The 24,911-nt window shown below is 42.0% G+C and overlaps 3 protein-coding genes across 3 annotated transcripts; 1 reads left to right on the forward strand and 2 right to left on the reverse strand.

Annotated features, from left to right (window-relative positions):
• Positions 1 to 1,758: 1,758 nt before the first annotated feature.
• LOC106563454 (histone acetyltransferase KAT5) lies at positions 1,759 to 10,728 on the forward strand. The gene is made up of 15 exons (XM_014129056.3): positions 1,759 to 1,897; positions 2,005 to 2,071; positions 2,506 to 2,574; positions 2,737 to 2,999; positions 3,722 to 3,790; positions 5,198 to 5,380; positions 5,493 to 5,573; positions 7,106 to 7,171; positions 7,428 to 7,676; positions 8,437 to 8,526; positions 8,629 to 8,769; positions 8,915 to 9,008; positions 9,162 to 9,321; positions 9,414 to 9,495; positions 9,607 to 10,728. Exons 1-15 carry the CDS (start codon positions 1,874 to 1,876, stop codon positions 9,739 to 9,741), a joined length of 1,773 nt encoding a protein of 590 aa, XP_013984531.1. The 5' UTR covers positions 1,759 to 1,873; the 3' UTR covers positions 9,742 to 10,728.
• LOC106563455 (cation channel sperm-associated protein 1) lies at positions 10,448 to 16,524 on the reverse strand. Its single transcript, XM_014129061.3, has 13 exons — positions 16,321 to 16,524; positions 15,481 to 15,551; positions 15,228 to 15,341; positions 14,691 to 14,900; positions 14,447 to 14,560; positions 14,199 to 14,358; positions 13,779 to 14,014; positions 13,607 to 13,670; positions 13,421 to 13,493; positions 13,285 to 13,330; positions 13,068 to 13,155; positions 12,797 to 12,911; positions 10,448 to 10,878 (listed from the first exon to the last, which is right to left on the reverse strand). Exons 2-13 carry the CDS (start codon positions 15,521 to 15,523, stop codon positions 10,840 to 10,842), a joined length of 1,302 nt encoding a protein of 433 aa, XP_013984536.3. The 5' UTR covers positions 15,524 to 15,551; positions 16,321 to 16,524; the 3' UTR covers positions 10,448 to 10,839.
• A 449-nt stretch (positions 16,525 to 16,973) lies between these two features.
• LOC106563453 (insulinoma-associated protein 1a-like) lies at positions 16,974 to 19,222 on the reverse strand. Its single transcript, XM_045690401.2, has one exon. The coding sequence runs from the start codon at positions 18,606 to 18,608 to the stop codon at positions 17,376 to 17,378; it is 1,233 nt and encodes a 410-aa protein (XP_045546357.2). The 5' UTR covers positions 18,609 to 19,222; the 3' UTR covers positions 16,974 to 17,375.
• Positions 19,223 to 24,911: the final 5,689 nt, after the last annotated feature.

A 24,911-nucleotide genomic window follows, 5' to 3' on the forward strand; every position in this document is an offset into this window, starting at 1 on the left:
CCCTGCAGGCAGTCACTGAGTCCGAGGTGCTAAAGGAGCTCCTTAAACTTGACCCCAAAAAAACATCTGGGTCAGATGGTTTAGACCCTTTCTTCTTTAAGATTGCTGCCCCTATCATCACCAAGCCTATCTCCGACCTTTTTAACCTGTCTATCCTTTCTGGGGAGGTTCCCATTGCTTGGAAGGCAGCCACGGTTCGTACCTTATTTAAAGGGGGAGACCAAGCTGATCCTATTTCTATTTTGCCCTGTTTATCAAAAGTTTTGGAAAAACTTGTCAGTAATCAACTGACTGGCTTGCTTGATGTCTATAGTATTCTCTCTGGTATGCAATCTGGTTTCCGCTCAGGTTATGGATGTGTCATTGCAACCTTAAAGGTCCTCAATGATGTCATCATTGCCCTTGATTCTAATCAATATTGTGCTGCTATTTTTATTGACTTGGCCCAATCTTTTGATATGGTAGACCATTCCATTCTTGTGGGCCAGCTAAGGAGTATTGGTGTCTCTGAGTGGTCTTTGGCCTGGTTTGCTAACTACCTCTCTCAAAGAGTGCAGTGTATAAAGTCAAGTACTTCGGAGTATGGCTAGACGGTACACTGTCCTTCTCTCAGCACATATCTAGACTTGATTTCCTCTATCGTAATCACTTCTCTTTCAGCCCAGCTGCCAAACTAACCCCGATTCAGATTACCATCCTACCCATGCTAGATTACAGAGACATAATTTGTAGAGGTAAGGAAAGGGCAGGTAATGGTTCTCTCGAACGGCTAAATGTTCTTTACCATTCGGCCATCAGATTTGCCACCAATGCTCCTTATAGGACATATCACTGCACTCTGTACTCCTCTGTAAACTGGTCATCTCTGTAAACCTGTCGCAAGACCCACTGGTTGATGCTTATTTATAAAACCCTCTTAGGCCTCACTCCCCCCTATCTGAGATATCTACTGCAGCCCTCATCCTCCACATACAACACCTGCTCTGCCAGTCACATTCTGTTAAAAGTCCCCAAAGCACAAACATCCCTGGGTCCCTCCTCTTTTCAGTTCACTGCAGCTAGCGACTGGAACGAGCTGCAACAAACACTCAAACTGGACAGATTTATCTCAATCTCTTCATTCAAAGACTCAATCATGGACACTCTTACTGACAGTTGTGGCTGCTTTGCGTGATGTATTGTTGTCTCTACCTTCTTGCCCTTTGTGCTGTTGTCTGTGCCCAATAATGTTAGTACCATGTTTTGTATTGCTACCATGTTGTGTTGCTACCATGTTGTTGTTATGTTGTGTCGCTACCATGCTGTGTTGTTGTCTTTGGTCTCTCTTTATGTAGTGTTGTGTTGTCTCTCTTGCCATGATGTGTGTTTTGTCCTATATTTACATTTTATTTATTTTTTATTTTTAATCCCAGCCCCTGTCCCCACAGGAGGCCTTTTGGTAGGCCTTCATTGTAAATAAGAATTTTTTTCTTAACTGACTTGTCTAGTTAAATAAAAGTTAAATAAAAAACATATAAATAAAAGGTTAACATGACCTTTATGAATTATGATGGATGTATGTAGTTCATGTGTTTGTTTTATTACATACTGTTTAAAAATCTAAAAAAGTGATGTTAGTTGATTAAGATTATCTCATAGAACAAAACGTCTCCTACGCCTGTGTTTAACACAGACCTTATTTTCGTCATTTTTTAAATAAAACTACAAAAACGCCATTAATTTCTACACAGGATTTGTCTAACGAACCATGACTGAGTTAGAGCCTACCAAAAGACGCCATTAATATATATCTCGATAACGGCACAGATACAAAGATGAGTCCTCTATCTATGTCCATTCCCCCATAACTCCTTGCGCGCTTCTATGTTCACAGATGACCAAAATGGCGGATTCGTCGGTGGGTACTCGATAATCCAAAATTGTTATACAATTACAACGTTTATATGTAGATGTGTGCCCTCGACTTTCATTAATATACATTTTCAATATATTTTCTTTCGACAGGTCGATGTTATCGAGGGTTGTCGGCTCCCTGTTCTCCGAAAAAATCAGGAAAACGAAGACGAGTGGCGTGAGTGTTGTCTCTTGGCTACCGCTAGTAGGGTAGCTAGCGCTACGCTAGCTGTATAATAAAACAACTGTCATGGCTGAATGTTTGAAAACACAAGCGGCTAGCTACGGCTAGTGGCAGATTGGAAACAAATGCGCTGGTTGTGTTTTACGGGGATTTAAAAATGCTTTCTACTTGTGTGTGAACGCTTGCTAGTTCGCTAACTACGTATTTTGATAGCGTGTGAATGCTGAAGTTAGTTAACTAGCTAACGTTATATTCACATGTTGTGTGCGCTGTTCGTATTTAGAATATAACGTTACTAACGTTAGCTAGATGGAGTACTTGGCTATCTAGCTAGTTTCCTACCGAATGTATAAATTGGGACCGCGAAGATGCTCATTGCTTGGATAGGTATCGATATCTGTCATGTCGTGTGATGTTTTTATTTGCAGCCCTGGCTGAAATTCTCAGTGTGAAAGAGATCCCTGGAAGAAAACTCTACTATGTCCACTATATTGACTGTGAGTAGCCTATGCCTCATGTAATTCAGAGTGAATGTAATTGTAATGTTCTGACATTGCCATCAGTGATCTTAACAGTAGAAGCACATGTATGTCTAAATGTCAATTTGGAAAACATTTGACTAGATGTATAGGTGTTTGTGTCTCTGCTTGTGTTTAAAGTCAACAAGCGTCTGGATGAGTGGGTTACTCCGGAAAGGCTTGACATGAAGAAGCTCCAGTTCCCTAAGAAGGAGGCTAAAACGCCTACTAAGAACGGGCTTCCGGGTTCACGGCCCAGCTCCCCAGAGAGAGAGGTGGTAAGAGCGGCCGGAACTGGTGCCCAACATCCCCCCAGCCGGCCCCCCCAGCCGCAAGCCCAGCAGAAGTCTCTACCCACCAAGACTTCTATACCAGACTTTCAAGTGCTGCAGCAACAAGTTCAGGTTTGGCAGTAGTGTCTTAAGCCCAGTCCTGGGAATTGTACCCTGATTCTGACAACTAACATTGTCATTGTAACCTAGATGTTTTTTTTGTTTTTTTTTGCAGTTGTGCTTAATACTGAGATTTTGGACAGCTATCTTGTTTAAACCTGTCCACTAAAGTACAACCTATTTTGTGAATACCATAATTTGGTATATAGTCTTTTGAAGCTATGATAATTTATTGAAATTAGACGGGTTGAAATTATTTATAGACCTTTGTTAAATGAAAATGGCAGAATTGGTGCCTCATAAATTATTTCAAAGATCTTATAAAATGAAACGTCAAGTGGCTTCATTCAAGATTTCTGGTGTTGGCTCTGTGAGGAGACAGAAGTGGAAAATAAAGCACCAGGGGATGTATTTCTTCTGTTTTATGATATATACATGCATTTACAAATGTTTTGGCCTAAATTTGTTTTTTAAAAACGATGTATTTTTACTCCGATAATGGTTGTGTTGACCTTTGTGTTCATTTTTTTAATACACTGGCTTATAAAGTAATTCTCAGGCATGTGCAAACCACATGTTTATTTTCAACTGCTCGAATATATGCTGTCTATGCTTCTATTACAATATTTAATGGATAACATGATTAGTTCAGGTGAAAAACGCAATTCAATGCTTGTGGAGTTTTGTGACTGTCAGTTAATCCCCTTCCTCTCTTCTTTTCTGTTCAAATTCAGAGGAAGAGTCTTGATCTCAACCTTCAGACTGCCACAGCTCCTTCCAGAGGCAAAACCCTGCCCACACCGGTACAGCTTCAACTTACCCATTCTACACAGATCCATGATTAACTACTGTTTTGTCCACAAAGTCAGAATGGGTTCATAGCTAAATTTGAATAGCAACGACAACCAAATTTAGACTCACTCCAGCTATTTTTGAACTTGCAGATGTATACATCTAAAATCAAGGAAAAACATCTTGCGAGTAGATCAGTGCTCAGACTGGTTGATCTCCAATGCATTCCTAGTCGATCACCAAACATTTCTGTAAAAAAAACAACGATCGAGCCTTGCGTTCCTATTTCAAAAAATTTGTTTCGCACTGATGGCAGTAGGTACACTTGATTCAGCAGCCCTAGCGAAGGTAGAACTCCGTCTACCGGGTAGGTTCAGAGAGAAAATCAAGTGTACCTATAGGCCTACCGCTGGCCAAACAGATAACTCAGATCATGTCTACACAGTTTCCTCGAGCCATAGTCTAAAAAGAAGCCTCGAACACACAGCAAAGTTGATACTGTGAGATTTCAAAACTTTTAAAACCTTGACAAGAGAGGCCAATACAGCAAAGAGCTGCTGTTTTTGAGTGAGTTCTTGTTCAGCACTGTCGATACTTTTATAAGCCATAATGCGTGTTCTCCCTACTTCCACTCATGCTACAACCAGCACTGCAACTGCAATGAATAAGTATAGTAAAGTGTTCAGATAAGCTTGCGTTATTATTAGCGGCTTGTCTTTTTTTAAATTGTGGAATATTTCACTTTCTCTGGTCATAGGAGTAACAACATTAATTGGTGCATGAGGCAGAAATAATGCAGTGTGACTTGAGTATCGCCATCAGCTGGAAGACCATGTCCCTTTTCTCAGCGGAGGGAGGGAGGGAGAGGGGAGGGAAGGTGAGTCAGGTAAGGCAACCTCACCGCTGCTCCCTCCCTCCCATCAGACTGAACATCAGATGCAGGCCATCAGTCCAGTAAAAAAAAAAAGCTAATTATTATGCTCGCTCAACTTGTGTTACTTGTGAGACTAAGCTATTTATTACCAGTGTTTAAATATAATTTCAAAATGGTCTGGGAAGACCATTGGTAGGGCAAATGAAGCATAGCCAATATGCAGTGGGAAAGCAATTGGGCCTATACTGTTTTTAATTGGTTCATGTTGCATAGGCTTTAAAAAAAATCTGAGTGGTGATCTCGGCTTGCATTTTGACTCAAAGGTTTGTCACCTCTGGAGTATATGATAAATGATATTGTTGACTGGGTTTTTTTCCCCCCCGGCCCTAGAATATGACTGGTAATGTCATGGCTATAACACCTTGGTTATGCCTGTGGTGTGGTTGGCATTTGAAATTCCATCAACATAATCTTAAGAGATTAATTCAATGTCTCGGAATTCGTTTTTTTTCCTTCATGTCTGCCCATGTTTCGCCTCATACAGAAGAGGAAAGCAGAGTCTGTGTCCCTGGCAACACAAGTGTCCCCGGCAACCCCCGTGCCATCCTTGCCAGGTTTGGCTGAAGCCTCCCAGGTGTCAGTTTACCCTGCTGTGAGGGACACCAACACTTTCAACCTCAAATCCAACGCCCACGATGATCACGAGCAGCTTACCTCACTCACCACGGTACACCAACATTTTATAACTTTGCCCTTCTGTAATGATCAATCTCTAGCCTCCCACTATTAGTGTGTGTGTGTGTGTTGATTTCTTATCCCCTCTTTTCAAATCTTCCCAGAATGGTACTGCCCGTCGCCCCATGCCCAATCAACCAGGCAGGAAGAGGAAGCAGCCCCCCAACTGTGGGGGAACCGATGAGGTATGGAACACATATCCTCTTTGGGTTGGGGGGAGGTATTTTGACGTCCGGATGAAAAGGGTGCCCAAAGTAAACTGCCTGCTACTCAGGCCCAGAAGCTAGGATATGCATATAATTAGTAGATTTTGATAGAAAACACTCCAAAGTTTCTAAAAACTGTTAAAATAATGTCTGTGAGTATAACAGAACTGAAATGGCAGGCAAAACCCTGAGGACACCCCCCCCCCCCCCCCACCCATCCTACCACTGATTTCAATGGCTGGCACTATTTATAATAAGGCGAAAACCTCCCCGATTGCAGTTCCTAGGGCTTCCACTAGATGGCAACAGTCTTTAGAAAGAGTTTCAGGCAGTTTTTTGGGAAAATGAGGGAGAAGTTGAAGTTTTTGGCTCCCATTTTGGCTGTAGTGTTTCCAATGCGTGTGGAGAGAAGCGCGTTCTTTGTTATTTATCTCCGGTAAAGACAATAACGATTCTGTCTTTTATTGTTTATTTGCGTATTAGGGTACCTAAGGTTTGATTATAAACGTTGATTGACTTGTTTGGATAAGTTTATTGGTAACGTTTGGGATTCATTTTGTATGCATTTTGAAGGAGGGAAACCAAGTGGATTGTTGACTGAAGCGCGCCAGCTAAACTGAGTTTTTATGGATATAAAGAAGGACTTTATCGTACAAAAGGACCGTTTGTAATGTAACTGGGACCTTTTGGAGTGCCAACAGAAGAAGATCTTCAAAGGTAAGGCATATTATATCGCTATTTCTGACTTTCGTGTCGCAACTCCCTGGTTGAAAATGATTTGTTTCGCATTTGTATGCGGGGCGCTGTCCTCAGATAATCGCATGGTTTGCTTTCGCTGTAAAGCCTTTTTGAAATCTGACACGGCGGCTGGATTAACAACAAGTTGAGCTTTATTTTGATGTATTACACTTGTGATTTCATGAAAGTAAAATATTTATAGTAATTTAATTTGAATTGGGCGCTCTGCAATTTCACCGGATGTTGTCAAATCGATCCCGCTAAAGGGATTTGATCCCTAAGAAGATATCCAGGTAGGGCTAGGGCCCTTACTACATTGACAAGTCTGAGCCGGGATACTGGACTAGTGTTGACTCTTACTGTTCTTGACCTATATGTCTATCTTTCATGGTTATATGGTTTCAGTTAGACAGTCATCTGTTTCAGAAGCCTGTGTTGGCATCAGGACAAGCACATTTTCAACAATTTTACTTGCAGCATTGTAGTGATTGTGTGAGGAAGCAAAATTGGGTTTTACATAATTATCTGTGTGAACTATTATTATCAATTATTGTGATTTATTGCCTTCCCCTTTCTGTTTAATGTTAAGATATCCCTCCCCAAATTAACAAGGAATGAAAGAACAGGTCAATATAATATATGAAGAAATCTCCCTGTTGACCTTTAACCATTGAGTTGTCCTGAATTGGTATAATTAGTATAAACGTGAATTATTTTCCGTCCCTCTTAAATCCGTGTCCAAAAGCCCTCTAATCTGCTTGTTTTTCTGCTAGATAATTAAGGTTTTCCAGTATAACAGCAGCCCTCGATGTGCCAACGTCTATCTGCCGCCAGGAGAGGTCCGTCTCATTTCCTTCTCATTGCCTGTGTGTCTTTTGTTTCTGGAATTATTTGAAAGTTTATGGCCTTCGATCAGATCTTTATTTCATATGAGAGCTATTTCTCAGTTTCTGGCTTTGTTTAGCTGTAAAAACTGCCTATTTTTATCAGTTATTTCATTTGAATTTATTGGCTTTTGTTTGGACAAGGTTCTAACACAATGCATCAGATATGGAATACTATTGTTCTCTTCCCTTTCCTACTATTTTGTGTCAGGACTCGCAGGACAGCTCCGATGGCATCCCCTCTGCCCCTCGCATGACCGGCAGTCTGGTGTCGGACCGTAGCCATGACGACATTGTCACGCGTATGAAGAACATTGACTGCATTGAACTGGGCCGCCACAGGCTGAAGCCCTGGTACTTCTCCCCCTACCCACAGGAACTGACCACATTGCCTATTCTCTACCTCTGCGAGTTCTGCCTCAAGTACCTCAAGAGCCTTAAGTGTCTGCAGAGGCATCTGGTGAGATGCTACATAAGAATATCTCACTGTAATGTGTGTAATACCATCACAAGAGACAGGGTTGCTGTGCAGTCATGGTATTGTTTGAGCTACAGAAGACCAGGGGTCAACCAACCAGCTAGGCTGAGCTAAGGGATATAGCTACACTGAGTATACAAAACATGAATGTTCTTTCCATGATGTAGACTGATCAAGTGAATCCAGGTGAAAGGTATGATCCCTTATTGATGTCACTTGTTAAATCTACTTCAATCAGTGCAGATGAAGGGAAGGAGACAGGTTAAAGATGGATTTTTAAGCATTGACACTATTAAGACATGGATTGTGTATGTGTGCCATTCAGAGGGTGAATGGGCTAGACAAAAAAAATGTAAGTGCCTTTGAACGATGTATGGTAGTAGGCCCCAGGCGCACCGGTTTGCGTCAAGAACTGCAACGCTGGTGGGGTTTTCACGCTCAACAGTTTCCTGTGTGTATCAAGAATGGTCCTCCAGCCAACTTGGCACAACTGTGGTCCTCCAGCCAACTTGGCACAACTAAGCATTGGCGTCAACATGGGCCAGCATCCACTTGACACCTTGTAGAGTCCATCCCCTGACAAATTGAGGCTGTTCTGAGGGAAAAAGGGGGCACAACTCAACATTAGAAACGTGTTCCTAATGTTTGGTATACTCTGTGTATATGTCCACTAGGGGCTTGGATACAGATCCACCATGTTTGTGCATGTGATCCCATATTATTCGCCTGCTCTCTCATTTAGACCAAGTGTAATCTTCGGCATCCCCCTGGCAATGAGATCTACCGCAAGGGCACCATCTCCTTTTTTGAAATAGATGGCAGAAAAAACAAAGTGAGTAAAGTCCATGATCCTCCCAGCTGCATGGTCACACCTCATTATTCTGAGTTTCATTGAGATTCTCGCTTCACAACTCATTTCTCCCATGTTTTCCAGACATACTCTCAGAACCTGTGTTTACTGGCCAAGTGTTTCCTGGACCACAAGACGCTGTACTATGACACAGACCCCTTCCTCTTCTACGTCATGACAGAGTACGACTCCAAGGGCTTCCACATAGTGGGCTACTTCTCCAAGGTACACTGAACTCCCCTTATATCCTGGTATTAGCAGGTAAACATCCACTGCTCACATCAGCAATAATCCTATGAAATAATTCCTTAGACATGTTGAAAATACATAAGCGTTTTGCAGCTGACTTATCCTTGCTTTCTGTGCGCAGGAGAAAGAGTCGACGGAAGATTACAACGTGGCTTGTATCCTCACCTTACCTCCCTACCAGAGGAGAGGCTATGGCAAATTGCTCATTGAGTTCAGTAAGTGACATAACTGACTTTAAATATTGGATCTCGGTGTAAATGTGTACAACCATTGTACTTCTACCTCCGTGTCAAAATGATATGTGGGAGTGTTGAAATGTGGCCATTCGGTATGCCATAACTAAGGGTCTTGTTTCTGTTGGTCTTCAGGTTATGAGCTGTCTAAGGTAGAGGGGAAGACGGGCACACCAGAGAAGCCTCTGTCTGACCTGGGGCTGCTCTCCTACCGCTCCTACTGGTCCCAGACCATCCTGGAGATCCTCATGGACCTCAAGCCTGACAACGGGGAGAGGCCTCAGATCACAATCAAGTATGACTCTGTCCTGTTATTCTCTGATTGTTTTCTTTTATAGCTCAAGTTGCTTCTGTAACCTAATATCACATTGTCTTGTATATTTCCAGTGAGATCAGCGAGATCACCAGTGTGAAGAAAGAGGATGTCATATCTACACTTCAGTACCTAAACCTAATAAACTACTATAAGGTGAGCGATACTAGAGTGCAGGGGACAGCACTTCAGCACTGTACTTTTAGCTGTTAAGGGAACAATCTTGATCAGCATATTTGAACCTCTTCTCTCCCTATGGTTTCTCAGGGCCAGTATATTCTGACTCTTTCAGAGGACATAGTGGAGGGGCATGAGAGAGCAATGCAGAAGCGTCATCTGCCCATCGACCCCAAATGCCTTCACTTCACCCCCAAGGACTGGAGCAAGAGGGGCAAGTGGTAGAACCCTGTTTGGTTCTCCTGGCCACACTCCCTCTTACCACAGACTTTCCTGAAGCAATCAGGATGGAGAGCACCACAGGTCTCCTCAGAGGGAGCTTCAATAGATTTATTTTTTCTTCCCCCTAATCGTCATCGGACCCTTTTTTGTTGAAGATTTAAAAATGAACAAGAACTGTTTATTACCCATGTTTCATCTCACTGTTCTGTCTTTGACACAAGTATATACATTTTCTTAGTCTCATAGTGGGAATGGTCATAATTTCAGATTGAGGGCTCCTACCCTCGGTTTCTTCACCTTCCTGGCGCACTCTGTTGAAGGCACTCTTGGACTAGAATATGAATATGTTAGAATATGTGCTCATGTTAGTGAAAATCATTCCGTTATTGTTTTGGATGTAATCCTGGATTTTGACTACACGTCCAGTTTCATTGATCCAACACACAATGAGAACTACAGATCTAACTGTGCTTGTAATTGTATATACACCATCCTGTTTTATAAATGATTTTTAAAGTGGTGAAGCATTTCTGTATGTCAAATGTAATGTGCGGGGATGCTCAGTACAGAAAATAAGCCATGTCGAACTGTTACAAGAATGTAAATGTGGATACATGTACAGTTCTGTCCTTTTTTTTTTAAACTTGAATGTAAATTAACATGTTTGGCACTGTGTGTGTCATTTAATTTAATTACTATTTACTGTACATTTGTGTATTTGGAACAAGTGATTCATACTTTGTTTTTGTGTTGTTGCTAATATTTAGTTATTTCCCTTTTATATTTAAGTGCAAATTCAACATTGATTTGGTTTCTCTTTTGTATTATCTGAACAGTGTGTGGTTTAGAGTGGGGGAATGGGTGATTAAAAGAGAAAGTTCACATTTTCGGCAACACTGAGAGGCTATAAATCTAACAAACATGAGCTTTATATAAAAAAAAGCCTAAGAAGCTGGATTTACACATATCTAATAAACTAGGACACTTTTACTGGGTTTCATGACTTTAATGAGTTCTCAAAGGATAAAATCTGAGTTGCCATCACTGATCTGGAGAAAGAAATAAGGGTTTCTTTACTAAGTTTGACCCTTCTTATTTCCCCTATTCGTGGTCATTCCCCTGACTGTCGTCCTCTGTTGCCTGAAAAGGACATCAATACAACGGTTTAGGAGCTGAATCAGAAGCCTTATTCCTTGGGTGTTTACACATTTCCAGGTATCTATGGCTGCAGTTACACAGGAAGCCCAATTCTGATATTTTGCCGAATTAGTTGCAAAAGAGCTGATCTGATTGGTCAAGAGACCAATTTCCTGGTAAAAATATCAGAATTGGGCTGCCTGTGTACACGCAGCCTTAGGCAGCAGACATTAATTTATATGTACAGTTGAAGTCTGAAGTTTACATACACCTTAGCCAAATACATTTAAACTCAGTTTTTCACAATTCCTATCATTTAATCCTAGTAAAAATTCCCTGTCTTAGGTCAGTTAGGATCACCACTTTATTTTAAGAATGTGAAATGTCAGAATAATAGTAGAGAGAATGATTTATTTCATCTTTTATTTCTTTCATCACATTCTCAGGGGGTCAGAAGTTTACATACACTCAATTAGTATTTGGTAGCATTGCCTTTAAATTGTTGAACTTGGGTCAAATGTTTAGGGTAGCCTTCCACAAGCTTCCCACAATAAGTTGGGTGAATTTTGGCCCATTCCTCCTGACAGAACTGGTGTAACGGAGTCAGGTTTGTAGGCCTCCTTGCTCGCACACGCTTTTTAAATTCTGCCCACACATTTTCTATAGGATTGAGGTCAGAGCTTTGTGATGGCCACTCTAATACCTTGACTTTGTTGCCATTTTGCCACAACTTTGGAAGTATGCTTGGGGACATTGTTCATTTGGAAGACCCATTTGCGACCAAGCTTTAACTTCCTGACTGATGTCTTGAGATTTTGCTTCAATATATCCGCATAATTTCCCTTCCTCATGATGCCATCTGTTTTGTGAAGTGCACCAGTCCTTCCTGCAGCAAAGCACCCCCACAACATGATGCTGCCACACCCGTGCTTCATGGTTGGGATGGTGTTCTTCAGCTGGCAAGCATCCCCCCTTTTCCTCCAAACATAACAATGGTCATTACGGCCAAACAGTTCTATATTTGTTTCATCAGACCAGAGGACATTTCTCCAAAAAGTGTGATCTTTGTCCCCATGTGCAGTTGCAAACCGTAGTCTGGCTTTTTTAATGGCGGTTTTGGAGCAGTGGCTTCTTCCTTGCTGAGCGGCCTTTCAGGTTATGTCGATATTGGACTCGTTTTACTGTGGATATCGATACTTTTGTACCTGTTTCCTTTAGCATCTTCACAAGGTCCTTTGCTGTTGTTCTGGGATTGATTTGCACTTTTCGCACCAAAGTACGTTCATCTCTAGGAGACGGAACGCGTCTCCTTCCTGAGCGGTATGATGGCTGCGTGGTCCCATGGTGTTTATACTTGTGTACTATTGTTTGTACAGATGAACGTGGTACCTTCAGGCGTTTGGAAATTGCTGCCAAGGATGAACCAGACTTGTGGAGGTCTACAATTTCTTTTCCCATGATGTCAAGCAAAAACACACTGAGTTTGAAGGTAGGCCTTGAAATACATCCACAGGTACACCTCCAATTGACTCAAATTATGTCAATTAGCCTATCAGAAGCTTCTAAAGCCATTACATTTTCTGGAATTTTCCAAGCTGTTTAAAGGCACAGTCAACTTAGTGAATGTAAACTTCTGACCCACTGGAATTGTGATACAGTGAATTATAAGTGAAATCATCTGTAAACAATTGTTGGAAAAATTACTTGTGTCATGCACAAAGTAGATGTCCTAACCAACTTGCCAAAACTATAGTTTGTTAACAAGAAATGTGTGGAGTGGTTGAAAAACGAGTTTTAATGACTCCAACCTAAGTGTATGTAAACTTCCGACTTCAACTGTAAGTAAAATAGAGCTATATTGTACTCCGCTCCAGAAGTTTCTGTCTACAGAGAGAATGTCTACAGAGAGAAATGCTCTCACCTCAAAGAAGGTGTCAATGAGGCGCTCCAGAACACAGCCCTGGGAGCGAAACGTCTGCTGGTTCTGATCTATGGATGCCAGCAGTCTGAGGTAGCTGGTGATCAGCTCTATTTCCCTATGGACCAGTCATGTTGGGGCTCTTGTTAGAATGCAACTACAGCACATAGACTAGTTTGTAAAATGGCTTGGCAAAACAGGCTTTTCTGTTTGCATTGTGAACCAAATTGACAGCTGTTTTTTCTCCTGTTTCGTGTTAGACATAGTTTCTTACCTCTTTCCATACTTATTTTCACTATAGGTCAATTTGAGGGCCTCTTCATAGAACTCCTCATCAGTCTGTGGTTCAATGGGCTGGGGCTCTACAGACAGGAGGAGAGGAGACTGGTTCAGTCCTGTCTTTCTGCTGCTTATTGTTTGTATTTTGCCTCACCCACAAGTACATGTGGAGCCTTTTGAAAAATGTAGGACCGACCGACCGACCAACCAACCTAACTTCTTCATTGACTGCATCTCGCTCTCATATACATCCTGGAACTAAAGTAGAAAAGAATGCAGTGGTATGTTCAGCAAAATCTACTCCAGTGTCTGTCTTTTTTGCCTTATTGTTTGTCATGGTCGGAATACCTTTTGGATCTTTGACGCCATCCGTCTCTTGATTGTCATCTGGAAGTTGTCGACAAGGACAGCAATGAATAGACTATGTAGAGAAAATTACAATGTATAATAAAAAGGGTGTTTGCTCTTGAAGAACATAGTAGGAGTATCAGACATGCATTGTAGTGTCTTAGTTGCAACATCAAGCCTACTCACTTGAGGAAAGTGAAGTATTCCACCACAATGTACAGGACAAGGAAGATGATAATATGAGGTGCACCTGTCATTTATAGAAAGTTAAAGTCTTGACCACAAATAGTTACATGATTGATGATGCCCAACTTCTAGACCATGCATGACACACACACTGTAGTGTTCCCTCCCTCACCGTTGTCTCGGCTGGTAGAGTAGATGAAAGCCCAGTCATCCAGCGTGAGCAGCTGGAACAGAGTGAAAATTGTCCGAAACATGGTGCCAAAGCGATGCGGGTCAGACTCATTGAACATCTCTCGGAAAATGACAGCAAACATGAAGAGGAATGTGAACATGAGGATGATGATGGCCCCCATGGACTGGAGAGACTGGAGACAGGTGGACACGATGGACTGGAAATTTTGGAGAAAGCTGTCAAGGAAAGGATGACATGTTACTGAACCATGATGAAAGATATTAGATGTTGATGTATTAATAAAGGTTATGTACTTGGGGTGTCAGAGTTCATCCATTGAAGTGCTGTCAAAGGAAATCAAACAGAGGGGTGGTCGGTCTGAATAATGAGTTAATGCTGAAAAACCCTCATGTATCCTACCGGATGGTATGCAAGACCCGGAACGCTCGGATGGCCCGGACCCCTTTGAAGAGCTTGAGGATGCGGAAGATTGTGGATGCCTGACCTCCACTGAAGTTCCCTGTAGACTCAATGAGTGGCAGTAGGAAGTCAATGAGGCTCATCGTAATGATGAGAAAGTCTGAGACAGGCAGAGAACAGAGGGGAAAAATAGAAATGAGATGAAACAGTGGGAGACTGATCCCAAGCCAATGCAAGCAGCTACCTACCCAGGTCATTCCAGGGGTTTTTGAAGTAGAGTCGACCCCAGACAAGCAATTTCAGCACACATTCCATTAAATAGATTGCCAGAAAAGCCGAATCCAAAGCTGAGAAGAACCACCCTAGCATTGGGAAACAAAACAGATGTCATTAACACACTTCAACCCATGCATGAGCTCTTTATGCAGGAGAATAGAGAACTTACTAAAAGTAGATTTTAAAAAGTCAATGTATTTTCCCTGTTTCTCACACCTCCTCTCACAGTCACACTTTCAAATGTCTGGGCCACCAGGGTCCCTGTGTTGAGCACCACCACAAACAGGATGAACTTGTCAAACATGGAGTCTTCTGTGAAGGCCACAATGATCCTGAACAGCTGATGCATCCAGTCCTGCAGAGCACCCCATGCCCTCAGCCAACCTTTTCTAGAGTTTCGCTGCTCCTGGATCCTCCGCTGCTCATCTGAGAGAAAGAGAGAGAGGAGAAGGGGGAGAGATGGAGGGAGGGGTGGATGCACACACCACAGGAGGTTGGTGGCACCTTAACTGGGGAGGATGGTCTCGTGGTAATGACTGGAACGGAATTGGTTGAATGGTTTCAAACACATCAAACATGTTTGACTCTTCTATTTATTCCATTGCAGCCATTACAATGTGTCTGTTCTCCTATAGCTCCTCCCACCAGCCTCCTCTGGCACACACATAATTAAAGTGGCCGTTGTGAGTTGTAACTTTTCCGGAACAGTTTGCCCCTATGACGATAGTCGTCAGTATACCATACTTCACATACCTTTTTGGATGAGCCTCTTCAACATTTCACCATCTAAGGCCGCACATGTTGAGAACACTCGCTTCTTGTGTGGTTGCTTGGCGGCTACAGATGACTTGTGGTGGCTGGTTGAGCCTGCATAATAGATAATGAATGATGATGCTCATAGACATACAAATACACAGAAGTACAGAGAGATTTGATGACAGTGTGGATTATAAATATTGGATTCTGGAGTCATTCTTCCATGTAAAAGTAAAACGTTGGGTCTTACCCTTTCCAGCCACTGTCTGCCTGTATGATGGTCGATTTTCCATCTTGCACTCCAGGCTAAACACACACACACTGCAGAGAAGAGTACCAGAGAAGTATAATGAAAACATGTAACATCAAACCTGTATCTCTTATTGTAACAACCTGTAAAGCTACTGACCACCAAAATGGTCATAGTGGAGAACCTTGAGCACTTTCTGATGGCAGCACAATGATTTATTGTATTGTTAGACTTTGAGGAACTTTAGTTTTCCAAGGGAACATTACTACATGCCATCACTACTTTATCTTCACAACAATTCCCAGTGTCATTAGCTACAAACACTTCTAATTAAGGCATCTGTCAAATATCCATCAATACAAACAAGTCGCTAAGTATTTACCGGATTGTCTCTGGAAAAGAAAAAACTTCGGTTCGGCATGGAGGAATGGTACAGAATGCCACTGGAATACATCTGTGCGTCATAAGGACTTCTTTATTCTCAACGCTTCCTTGACCATTCTATTCCATCCATTCTATTCTAGTCTACTGTGCTATTCTTTTTCGCTTTTTCTCTCTCCGCAAGGGTGCGGGATGATAACAGTGTAGCTTACAACAATTGTTTCCATTTGATGTGAGAGGATCTCTTGCGTCAAAAATGAATGAAGGACTCTTCCTTGGCTTGTTATAATAAGCCATTTCAATTTGAACCATTTAAATTTATTTTGGAATAGTGGTGAAAAAACAGGGCGTAGCCTACTTGTATTTTGTCCAATTTCTAACACATTTTGAAATAGTAATATGGTTACATTTTGAAATGTAGGTCGTCATTGTAAATAAGAACGTTCTTAACTGACTTACCTGTATAAATAAAGGTGACACGAATATTTTTTTAAATAGGCTATTCACTACGTTTTATGTAAACAACGATACGTGCATAATTTCGTAAATTTAGGCAAAATTGTTATTTCGGATTTTTCTTTTACCCGTAAGAATTCGAAAACAACATCCTGTCTGTGGAATTTAAGACTGATAACCGTTATCCTACTTCCGGCAGTCACGGAGTACCCCCAACAGTACACATTTTTGATGTGACCCTGGACACCTAATTCAACTTGTCAACTTATCATCAAGCCCTCAATGAGTTGAATCAGGTGAGTTTGTCAGGGACAACAACCAAAATGTGTGCTGTTGGGGGTACTCGAGGACTGGAGTTGGAAAACAGTCCTACTGCACCCTTCGCCTGAAGTTGGACCTAATGACCACTGTCAAGGTCGATGCGTAAAGTTGGAAAAATGTATTTTCGATAAGGACTATTCTACATCAAATGGGTACATGGAATAGTCCATGTTTTTTAATAGCCTATTTGCTCTAAATAAAGAGAATACTTTTAGAATTGGTGTTGGAGATTATATGGTATGTATGGTAAATGGATGTTACAGAAAATGGATCTAACCTAACAAAAAGTAAAAACACCATGACAAATTTTCTACAATAAATACACAATTGCATAGTAGATTTATACTCCCTTTATTATTTTCGGAAGAAGTTGGCATGGTAATATTGTTTCAACGAAAAATATTACATTCATTTGGTCAGAGGTAATTAGAGGCAATGCGAAATTGCTTTTTTGTCATTACGCAAATCATCACAGTCAAAGGCAAAACGATTAATACAAATGTGGGCAGATAAATAAACAAACACATACATTATTAAATAAACAAATAAATAAATATCAAATAAATAATTGATTAGATAGATAGATAAATATAACTTTGTAGAAAACAAAACTAATTTACACAAAACTATAGCCTACTATTCAGGAGAAACATTTCTGATTTCACAACAATTGTTTACAATAACTCTGTCCAAACATGGAATTCAGTCATAATGCCGAAGCAAACAGTCTGAGGTTATTAAATCGTTTGAGACAAAACGATGACCTGTCTGCTCTCCGTTGGGTGATATTTGTTTATGTGTCTGGTGAGGCCAGAGGAGGAGAATACACTTTCACTACAGAATCGACACGGAAACACCTCTCCTGTCACCTTTGTGATGCACTCAGTCCCTGCGTATTTGGAGAAGGGCTCGGGTGTTTCTGGGCCGGACTCGTGCAGGTTGCTGTGTTGTTGGTCGGAGACTTTGGCCGAATGAGACTGATTCTGAGGATGACTAGCTGCTTTCCTATTGTGCAAGGCCAAGTGTTTCCTCAGGTACGCTTGTTTTCTGAATTTCTTTGAGCACTGTGGGCAGCTGAACATCATTTCTTCATCAGAGCCCGAGTCTGAGGGTGGCGGGGAGGCTGTTGGTATGTCAGGCCGGCTCTCCTCTCTCTGTGATGAGACTCTCTCCACTTGAAAACCCATTGGCTTGTGCCAACGTCGGTGGGAGGCCAGGTTAGCGGGACAACTAAAAACTTTGTCACACTCGTCGCAGCGATATTCGACTCGGACGATGCGAGAGCACTTGTGGAAGGCCAAAGTGAGAGGGTCTGCATACCGCTCCTTGCAAAGCTGACAGATGAATTCTCCAAGCGGACTGCTGGTGTTGGAGCGCTGCTTCACCTCATCCTCTGCCTCCTCTGTAATGCGCAGTCCGAGGACGGGAGATGTGGTTACCTCATCCCGGAGGCTGGACCTCTTCTCTTGGTTTTGGGAGCTTGAGGACTTGCGCTTTTTGGAGTTAGTATGGGAAGATTTAGCGTTGGAGGAGGCAGGCCGCTTCACTGCTGCATATTTAGCATTCCCGCACATGGTGTCCAGTCTGGTGGTCATCTCCTGAAGAGACGACGACACTGGGGAACCATCAATGGTGAAGCTTCCCAAATTTGCCTCGGGGAAGGTATTTGCTGGAGCAGGAGAAAGAGAGCTTAGCATTTGATGAGCGGCGTCCACGGGTGTGTATTGATATCCCTCGCTGTCAGGCCGGGTCGGGCTGAGTGAAGGCGGACAGTGAGACTCTGGAATTCCACCGAAAATACCCCGGCTGGGAACTCTGATAAAGTTGTGGCACACGGAAGGCAGTGCATGAGCCGGGGCATTCTCGACCAGCGAAGAACAGTTGGCGTCCAGCGCCAAGTCCTCCTCGCGTATCCTGTATGAAACAGGACCAGCCTTTTTAGAACGTTTTATAAGGAAACCCTTTGGCATGGTGACTGTCAGGAAGCACACACGACGCGTTATAAACAACCTCAATAAGATTTTGCTGTTAAAGTCGAGGCCAGGAATTGGAAAGAGGCGTGTGTAATCGTAGTGCGCTCTATTCGCTCTGCGGTACTTGTCCCCACACTGGCCCTCTGTCGTTTGTCTCGGTCTTTATAAAGGCCCCGAGCGGTCATTATGCGTCAGTTAGGACGCAGATGGCAGCAGTCCAGCCGTCAATAGAAAGGCCCGGCAACATGATCCACCGGGAGTCTCTGAGGAGCACAGCGGCAGATGTCAGCCTCCCCCATTGCGGAGTCCCCCCCAGACCACTTGTCCCGTCCTTGACGGTCCCTAGCCATTATGCAGATTACACAGAGCCACACCACACTTATCCAGCCTTTATCCTCCCATGTCCTCTGAGACTATTCAACACACACGTACCGCAGCCGTCCATCCATTCATCAAAACGCACGATTCAAAAGGAGGGGGAGGGGCGCGAGTCAGGCTTGTGCCAGTTTGGGGGTAAAGAGGCAGAGAGAAGAGGCACAGCACCAGTACATCTATGCAGATCAGTGCTCAATGCGCTGCTCAAATACACCTTAAACATCGGCGTCCAGGGGCATTCAAACTGTTGAACAATTTCATTTAATTGAATGTGATTTCAACATCAAGAAAATAAAAATCACCAAAAAAGTAACTCGGTATGTGGAGTTATTTTACGTTTTGGAAATGCAGGCACTGATGTGAAGGGGATACCAATTATTTTATCATCAACGTTTAAATAAATTCTGCTCCCTAGTTGTGGCAAACATTGAATACCGCCAACGTCAAACGTCTCAACTGAACAATAGAAACAGTCTGTCATGTCATTGTCAGTGAAATTAACCATTTTCATCACACGTCTACAATATGGCGAAAAAAAACACATTACATATACAGACCCAACCCCCAACTTTACAAAATACATATTATTAGCAGCAAAGCTATCTGAATCAAGGCTGTCTTGTAAAGGGCAACAAAAACGTTTGAAATCAATAAATGGTAAAGGTCACAGACCAAACATCTTCCATAGCCTAACTGTAAAGCCATGAAACATGTGACAGGTTTACCTATAAACTAAATGTCAGTGTTTAAAACTTAAACATAAGGCATTTAGATTTGACAATTAATGTTCTCACCTTAAACACAGGTTGTTTAGTATGCAAGATTAAACATGACAGTCAGCTTTTTCCAGTCACATTCCAACCAGGAGAACACCTATATCTCCTGTGTTCAGATTTTAAGCACTAGTGTTTACTTTCCCATCATCCTGCTTAGAGTGCATTGTCAATAGAAATTGATGTGACTTTCCATGCCTTTTATTCAGATCAGTGTTAGGAATCTGTCATCTTACCTACACTGAACAAAAATATAAATGCGGCATTTAAAGTGTTGATAGGACTGGAGAAATGCAACAACTCTCAGATGAATAGACAGAGCTATGGATGCAAGGACTGACCATCCATGATATCAAAATGATTGTTTTAAACATGTTATGAGGCTATACAGTGTTTGTTTACATTTACAAAGATAAACTTACATTTTGGGTTCTCATGGAGTGTGACAGTTGAAATATGACCATGAGGCATTTCTAAGTTATATTCTTTAAGAATCAATGGATATACAGTACCAGTCAAAAATTTGGACACACCTACTCATTCCAGGGTTTTTCTTTATTATTACTATTTTCTATATTGTAGAATAATACTGAAGACATCAAAACTATAAAATAACACATATGGAATCATGTAGTAACCAAAAATGTGTTAAACAAATCAAAATATATTTTATATTTTAAATTCTTCAAAGTAGCCAACCTTTGCCACAGCTTTGCACACTCTTGGCATTCTCTCAACCAGCTTCATGAGGCAGTCACCTGGAATGCTTTTCAATTAACAGGTGTGCCTTGTTAAAAGTTAATTTTGGGAATTTCTTTTCTTCTTAAAACTTCTTATGGCTCAAATCCCGTTAAAGGGATCGATTTGACAACATCCGGTGAAATGGCAGAGCGCCAAATTCCCAAAAATTATTACAAATATTTAACTTTCATACATTCACAAGTGCAACACACCAAATTGAAGCTTAACTTCTTGTTAATCTAGCCATCGTGTCAGATTTCAAAAAGGCTTTACGGAGAAAGCACACCATGCGATTATGTTAGGTCAGCGCCTAGTCACAAAAAAACATACATCCATTTTCCTGCCAAAGAGAGGAGTCACAAAAAGCAGAAATAGAGATAAAATTAATCACTAAACTTTGATGATCTTCATCAGATGGCACTCATAGGACTTCATGTTACACAATACATGTATGTTTTGTTCGATAAAGTTCATATTTATATCCAAAAATCTCAGTTTACATTGGCGCATTATGTTCAGTAATGTTTTGCCTCCAAAACATCCAGTGATTTTGCAGAGAGCCACATCAATTTACAGAAATATTCATCATAAACGTTGATGAAAGATACAGGTGTTATACATAGGATTAAAGATAAACTTCTCCTTAATGCAACCGCTGTGTCAGATTTAAAAAAAGCTTTTCGGCGAAAGCACACCATGCGATAATCTGAGTACAGCGCTCAGCCACCAAAACAAGCCATACAGATACCCGCCATGTTGTGGAGTCAACAAAAGTCAGAAATAGCGTTATAAATATTCACTTACCTTTGATGATCTTCATCGAAATGCACTCCCAGGAATCCCAGTTCCACAATAAATGTTTGTTTTCTTCGATAAAGTTAATCTTTATGTCCAAATACCTCCTTTTTGTTCACGCGTTTAGTTCACTAATCCAAATGCACAAAGCGGGGGCACTAAGTCCAGGCGAAAAGTCAAAAAAGTTCCATTGAAGTTCGTAGAAACATGTCAAACGATGTATCTTTAGGATGATTTTATCATAAATGTTCAATAATATTCCAACCGGACATCTCCGTTGTTATTAGAAAGGAAAGGGAACGGAGCTCGCGCTCACGGCTGTGCGCGATAAACAACTCATAGCTTTCAGCTGAGCCACTTACTGTGAGTAGTCTTATTCTCTCCCCTTTCACAATATAAGCCTGAAACAACTTTCTAAAGTAACATCTCAACATCAACTGTTCAGAGGAGACTGCATGAATCAGGCCTTCATGGTCGAATTGCTGCAAAGAAACCACTACTAAAGGACACAAATAATAAGAAGAGACTTGCTTGGGCCAAGAAACACGAGCAATGGACATTAGACCGGTGGAAATCTCTTCCTTTGGTCTGATGAGTCCAAATTTGAGATTTTTGGTTCCAACCGACATGTCATTGTGAGAAGAGTAGGTGAACGGATGATGTCCACATATGTGATTCCCACCGTAAAGCATGGAGGAGGAGGTGTGATTGGTGCTTTGCTGGTGACACTGTCAGTGATTTATTTAGAATGTAAGGCACACTTAAACAGCATGGCTACCACAGCATTCTGCAGCGATACGCCATCCCATATGGTTTGCGCTTAGTGGGTCTATCATTTGTTTTTCAACAGGAAAATGACCCAACACAACTCCAGGCTGTGTAAGGGCTATTTGACCAAGAAGGAGAGTGATGGAGTGCTGCATCAGATGACCTGGCCTCCACAATCACCCAACCTCAATCCAATTGACATTGTTTGGGATGAGATGGACCGCAGAGCGAAGGAAAAGCAGCCAACAAGTGCTCAGCATATGTGGGACCTCCTTCAAGACGTTTGGAAAAGCATTCCTCATGAAGCTGGTTGAGAGAATGCCAAGAGTGTACAAAGCTGTCATCAAGGCAAAGGTTGGCTACTTTGAATAATCTCAAATATAAAATAAACTCAGCAAAAAAAGAAACATCCCTTTTTCAGGACCCTGTCTTTCAGAGATAATTTGTAAAAATCCAAATAACTTCACAGATTTCATTGTAAAGGGTTTAACACAGTTTCCCATGCTTGTTCAATGAACCATAAACAATGAATGAACATTCACCTGTGGAACGGTCGTTAAGACACTAACAGCTTACAGACGGTAGGCAATTAAGGTCACAGTTATGAAAACTTAGGACACTAAAGAGACCTTTCGACTGACTCTGAAAAATACCAAAAGAAAGATGCCCAGGGTCCCTGCTCATCTGCGTGAACATGCCTTAGGCATGCTGCAAGGAGGCATTAGGACTGCAATGTGGCCAGGGCAATAAATTGCATTGTCTGTACTGTGAGACGCCTAAGGCAGCGCTACAGGGAGACAGGACGGACAGCTGATCGTCCTCGCAGTGGCAGACCACGTGTAACAACACCTGCACAGGATCAGTACATCCGAACATCACACCTGCGGGACAGGTACAGGATGGCAACAACAACTGCTCGAGTTACACCAGGAACACACAATCCCTCCATCAGTGCTCAGACTGTCCGCAATAGGCTGAGAGAGGCTGGACTGAGGGCTTGTAGGCCTGTTGTAAGGCAGGTCGTCACCAGACATCACCAGCAACAACGTTGCCTTTGGGCACAAACCCACCATTGCTGGACCAGACAGGACTGACAAAAAGTACTCTTCACTGAGAAGTCGCGGTTTTGTCGCACCAGGGGTGATGGTCAGATTCGCATTTATCGTCGAAGGAATGAGCATTACACCGAGGCCTGTACTCTGGAGCGGGATTGATTTGGAGGTGGAGGGTCCGTTATTGTCTGGGGCGGAGTGTCACAGCGTCATTGCAGGCAATCTCAACGCTGTGCGTTACAGGGAAGACATCCTCCTCCCTCATGTGGTACCCTTCCTGCAGGCTCATCCTGACATGACCCTCCAGCATGACAATGCCACCAGCCATACTGCTCGTTCTGTGCGTGATTTCCTGCAAGACAGGATTGTCAGTGTTCTTTCATGGCCAGCGAAGAGCCCAGTTCTCAATCCCATTGAGCACATCTGTGACCTGTTGGATTGGAGGGTGAGGGCTATAGCCATTCCCCCAAAAAATGTCCGGGAACTTGCAGGTCCCTTGGTGGAAGAGTGGGGTAACATCGCACAGCAAGTACTGGCAAATCTGGTGCAGTCCATGAGGAGGTGATGCACTGCAGTACCTAATGCAGCTGGTGGCCACACCAGATACTGACTGTTACTTTTGATTTTGACGCCCCCTTTGTTCAGGGACACATTATTCAATTTCTGTTAGTCACATGTCTGTGGAACTTGTTCAGTTTATGTCTCAGTTGTTGAATTTTATGTTCATACAAATATTTACACATGTTAAGTTTGCTGAAAATAAACGCAGTTGACAGTGAGAGGACGTTTATTTTTTTGCTGAGTTGATATATATATGCAGTTGAAGTCGGAAGTTTACATACACTTAGGTTGGAGTCATTAAAACTGGTTTTTAAACCACTCCACAAATGTATTGTTAACAAACTATAGTTTTGGAAAGTCGGTTAGAACATCTACTTTGTGCATGACACAAGTAATTTTTCCAATAATTGTTTACAGACAGATTATTTCACTTATTATTCACTGTATCACAATTCCAGTGGGTCAGAAGTTTACATACACTAAGTTGACTGTGCCTTTAAACAGCTTGGAAAATTCCAGAAAATGACGTCATGGCTTTAGAAGCTTCTGATAGGCTAATTTGTCACGTCCTGACCAGTAAAGGGCCTATTTGTTATTGTAGTTTGGTCAGGACGTGGCAGAGGGTATTTGTTGTACATGTTTTTGGTTATGTGTTTATATAGAGGATTATTTTGTGTAGAGTGTTTCTGGGTTTAGTGGTGTATCTATGTAGAAAGGGTATTTGATTTAAGTGGTTCGGGGTTTATTAGATATGTATTTATGTAAGATGGGGTGTTTGATTTATGTGTTCCGGGTTGTTGGGTATGTTCTTGTATTGTATTTCTAGGGGGCTGGTCTAGTGTTGTATTTCTGTGTTGGCCTGGTGTGGCTCTCAATCAGGAACAGCTGTACATCGTTGTTGCTGATTGAGAGTCATACTTAGGTCGCCTGTTTTCACATGTTAGTTTGTGGGAGATTGTTCTTGTTGAGCTGTTTGCCTGACGAGACTGTCCAGTTCGTTTGTGGTTTGTATACGTTTTCCTTCTTCACCAAATAAAAAGAAGATGAGTATATATTTTCCCGTTGCGTCTTGGTCTTTACCCTATGACACCATTGACATAATTTGAGTCAATTGGAGGTGCACCTGTGGATGTATTTCAAGGCCTACCATCATAGTGGTCTCTGACTTGTGATCAGACTCGCTCAGGTGGAACAAACTTAAACTTGCACCTTTTTTCAATGCTGATTTGAATGTC

Source organism: Salmo salar, chromosome 11 (assembly GCF_965601325.2).
Source record: "Salmo salar chromosome 11, fSalSal1, whole genome shotgun sequence".
Lineage (NCBI taxonomy): Eukaryota > Metazoa > Chordata > Actinopteri > Salmoniformes > Salmonidae > Salmo > Salmo salar.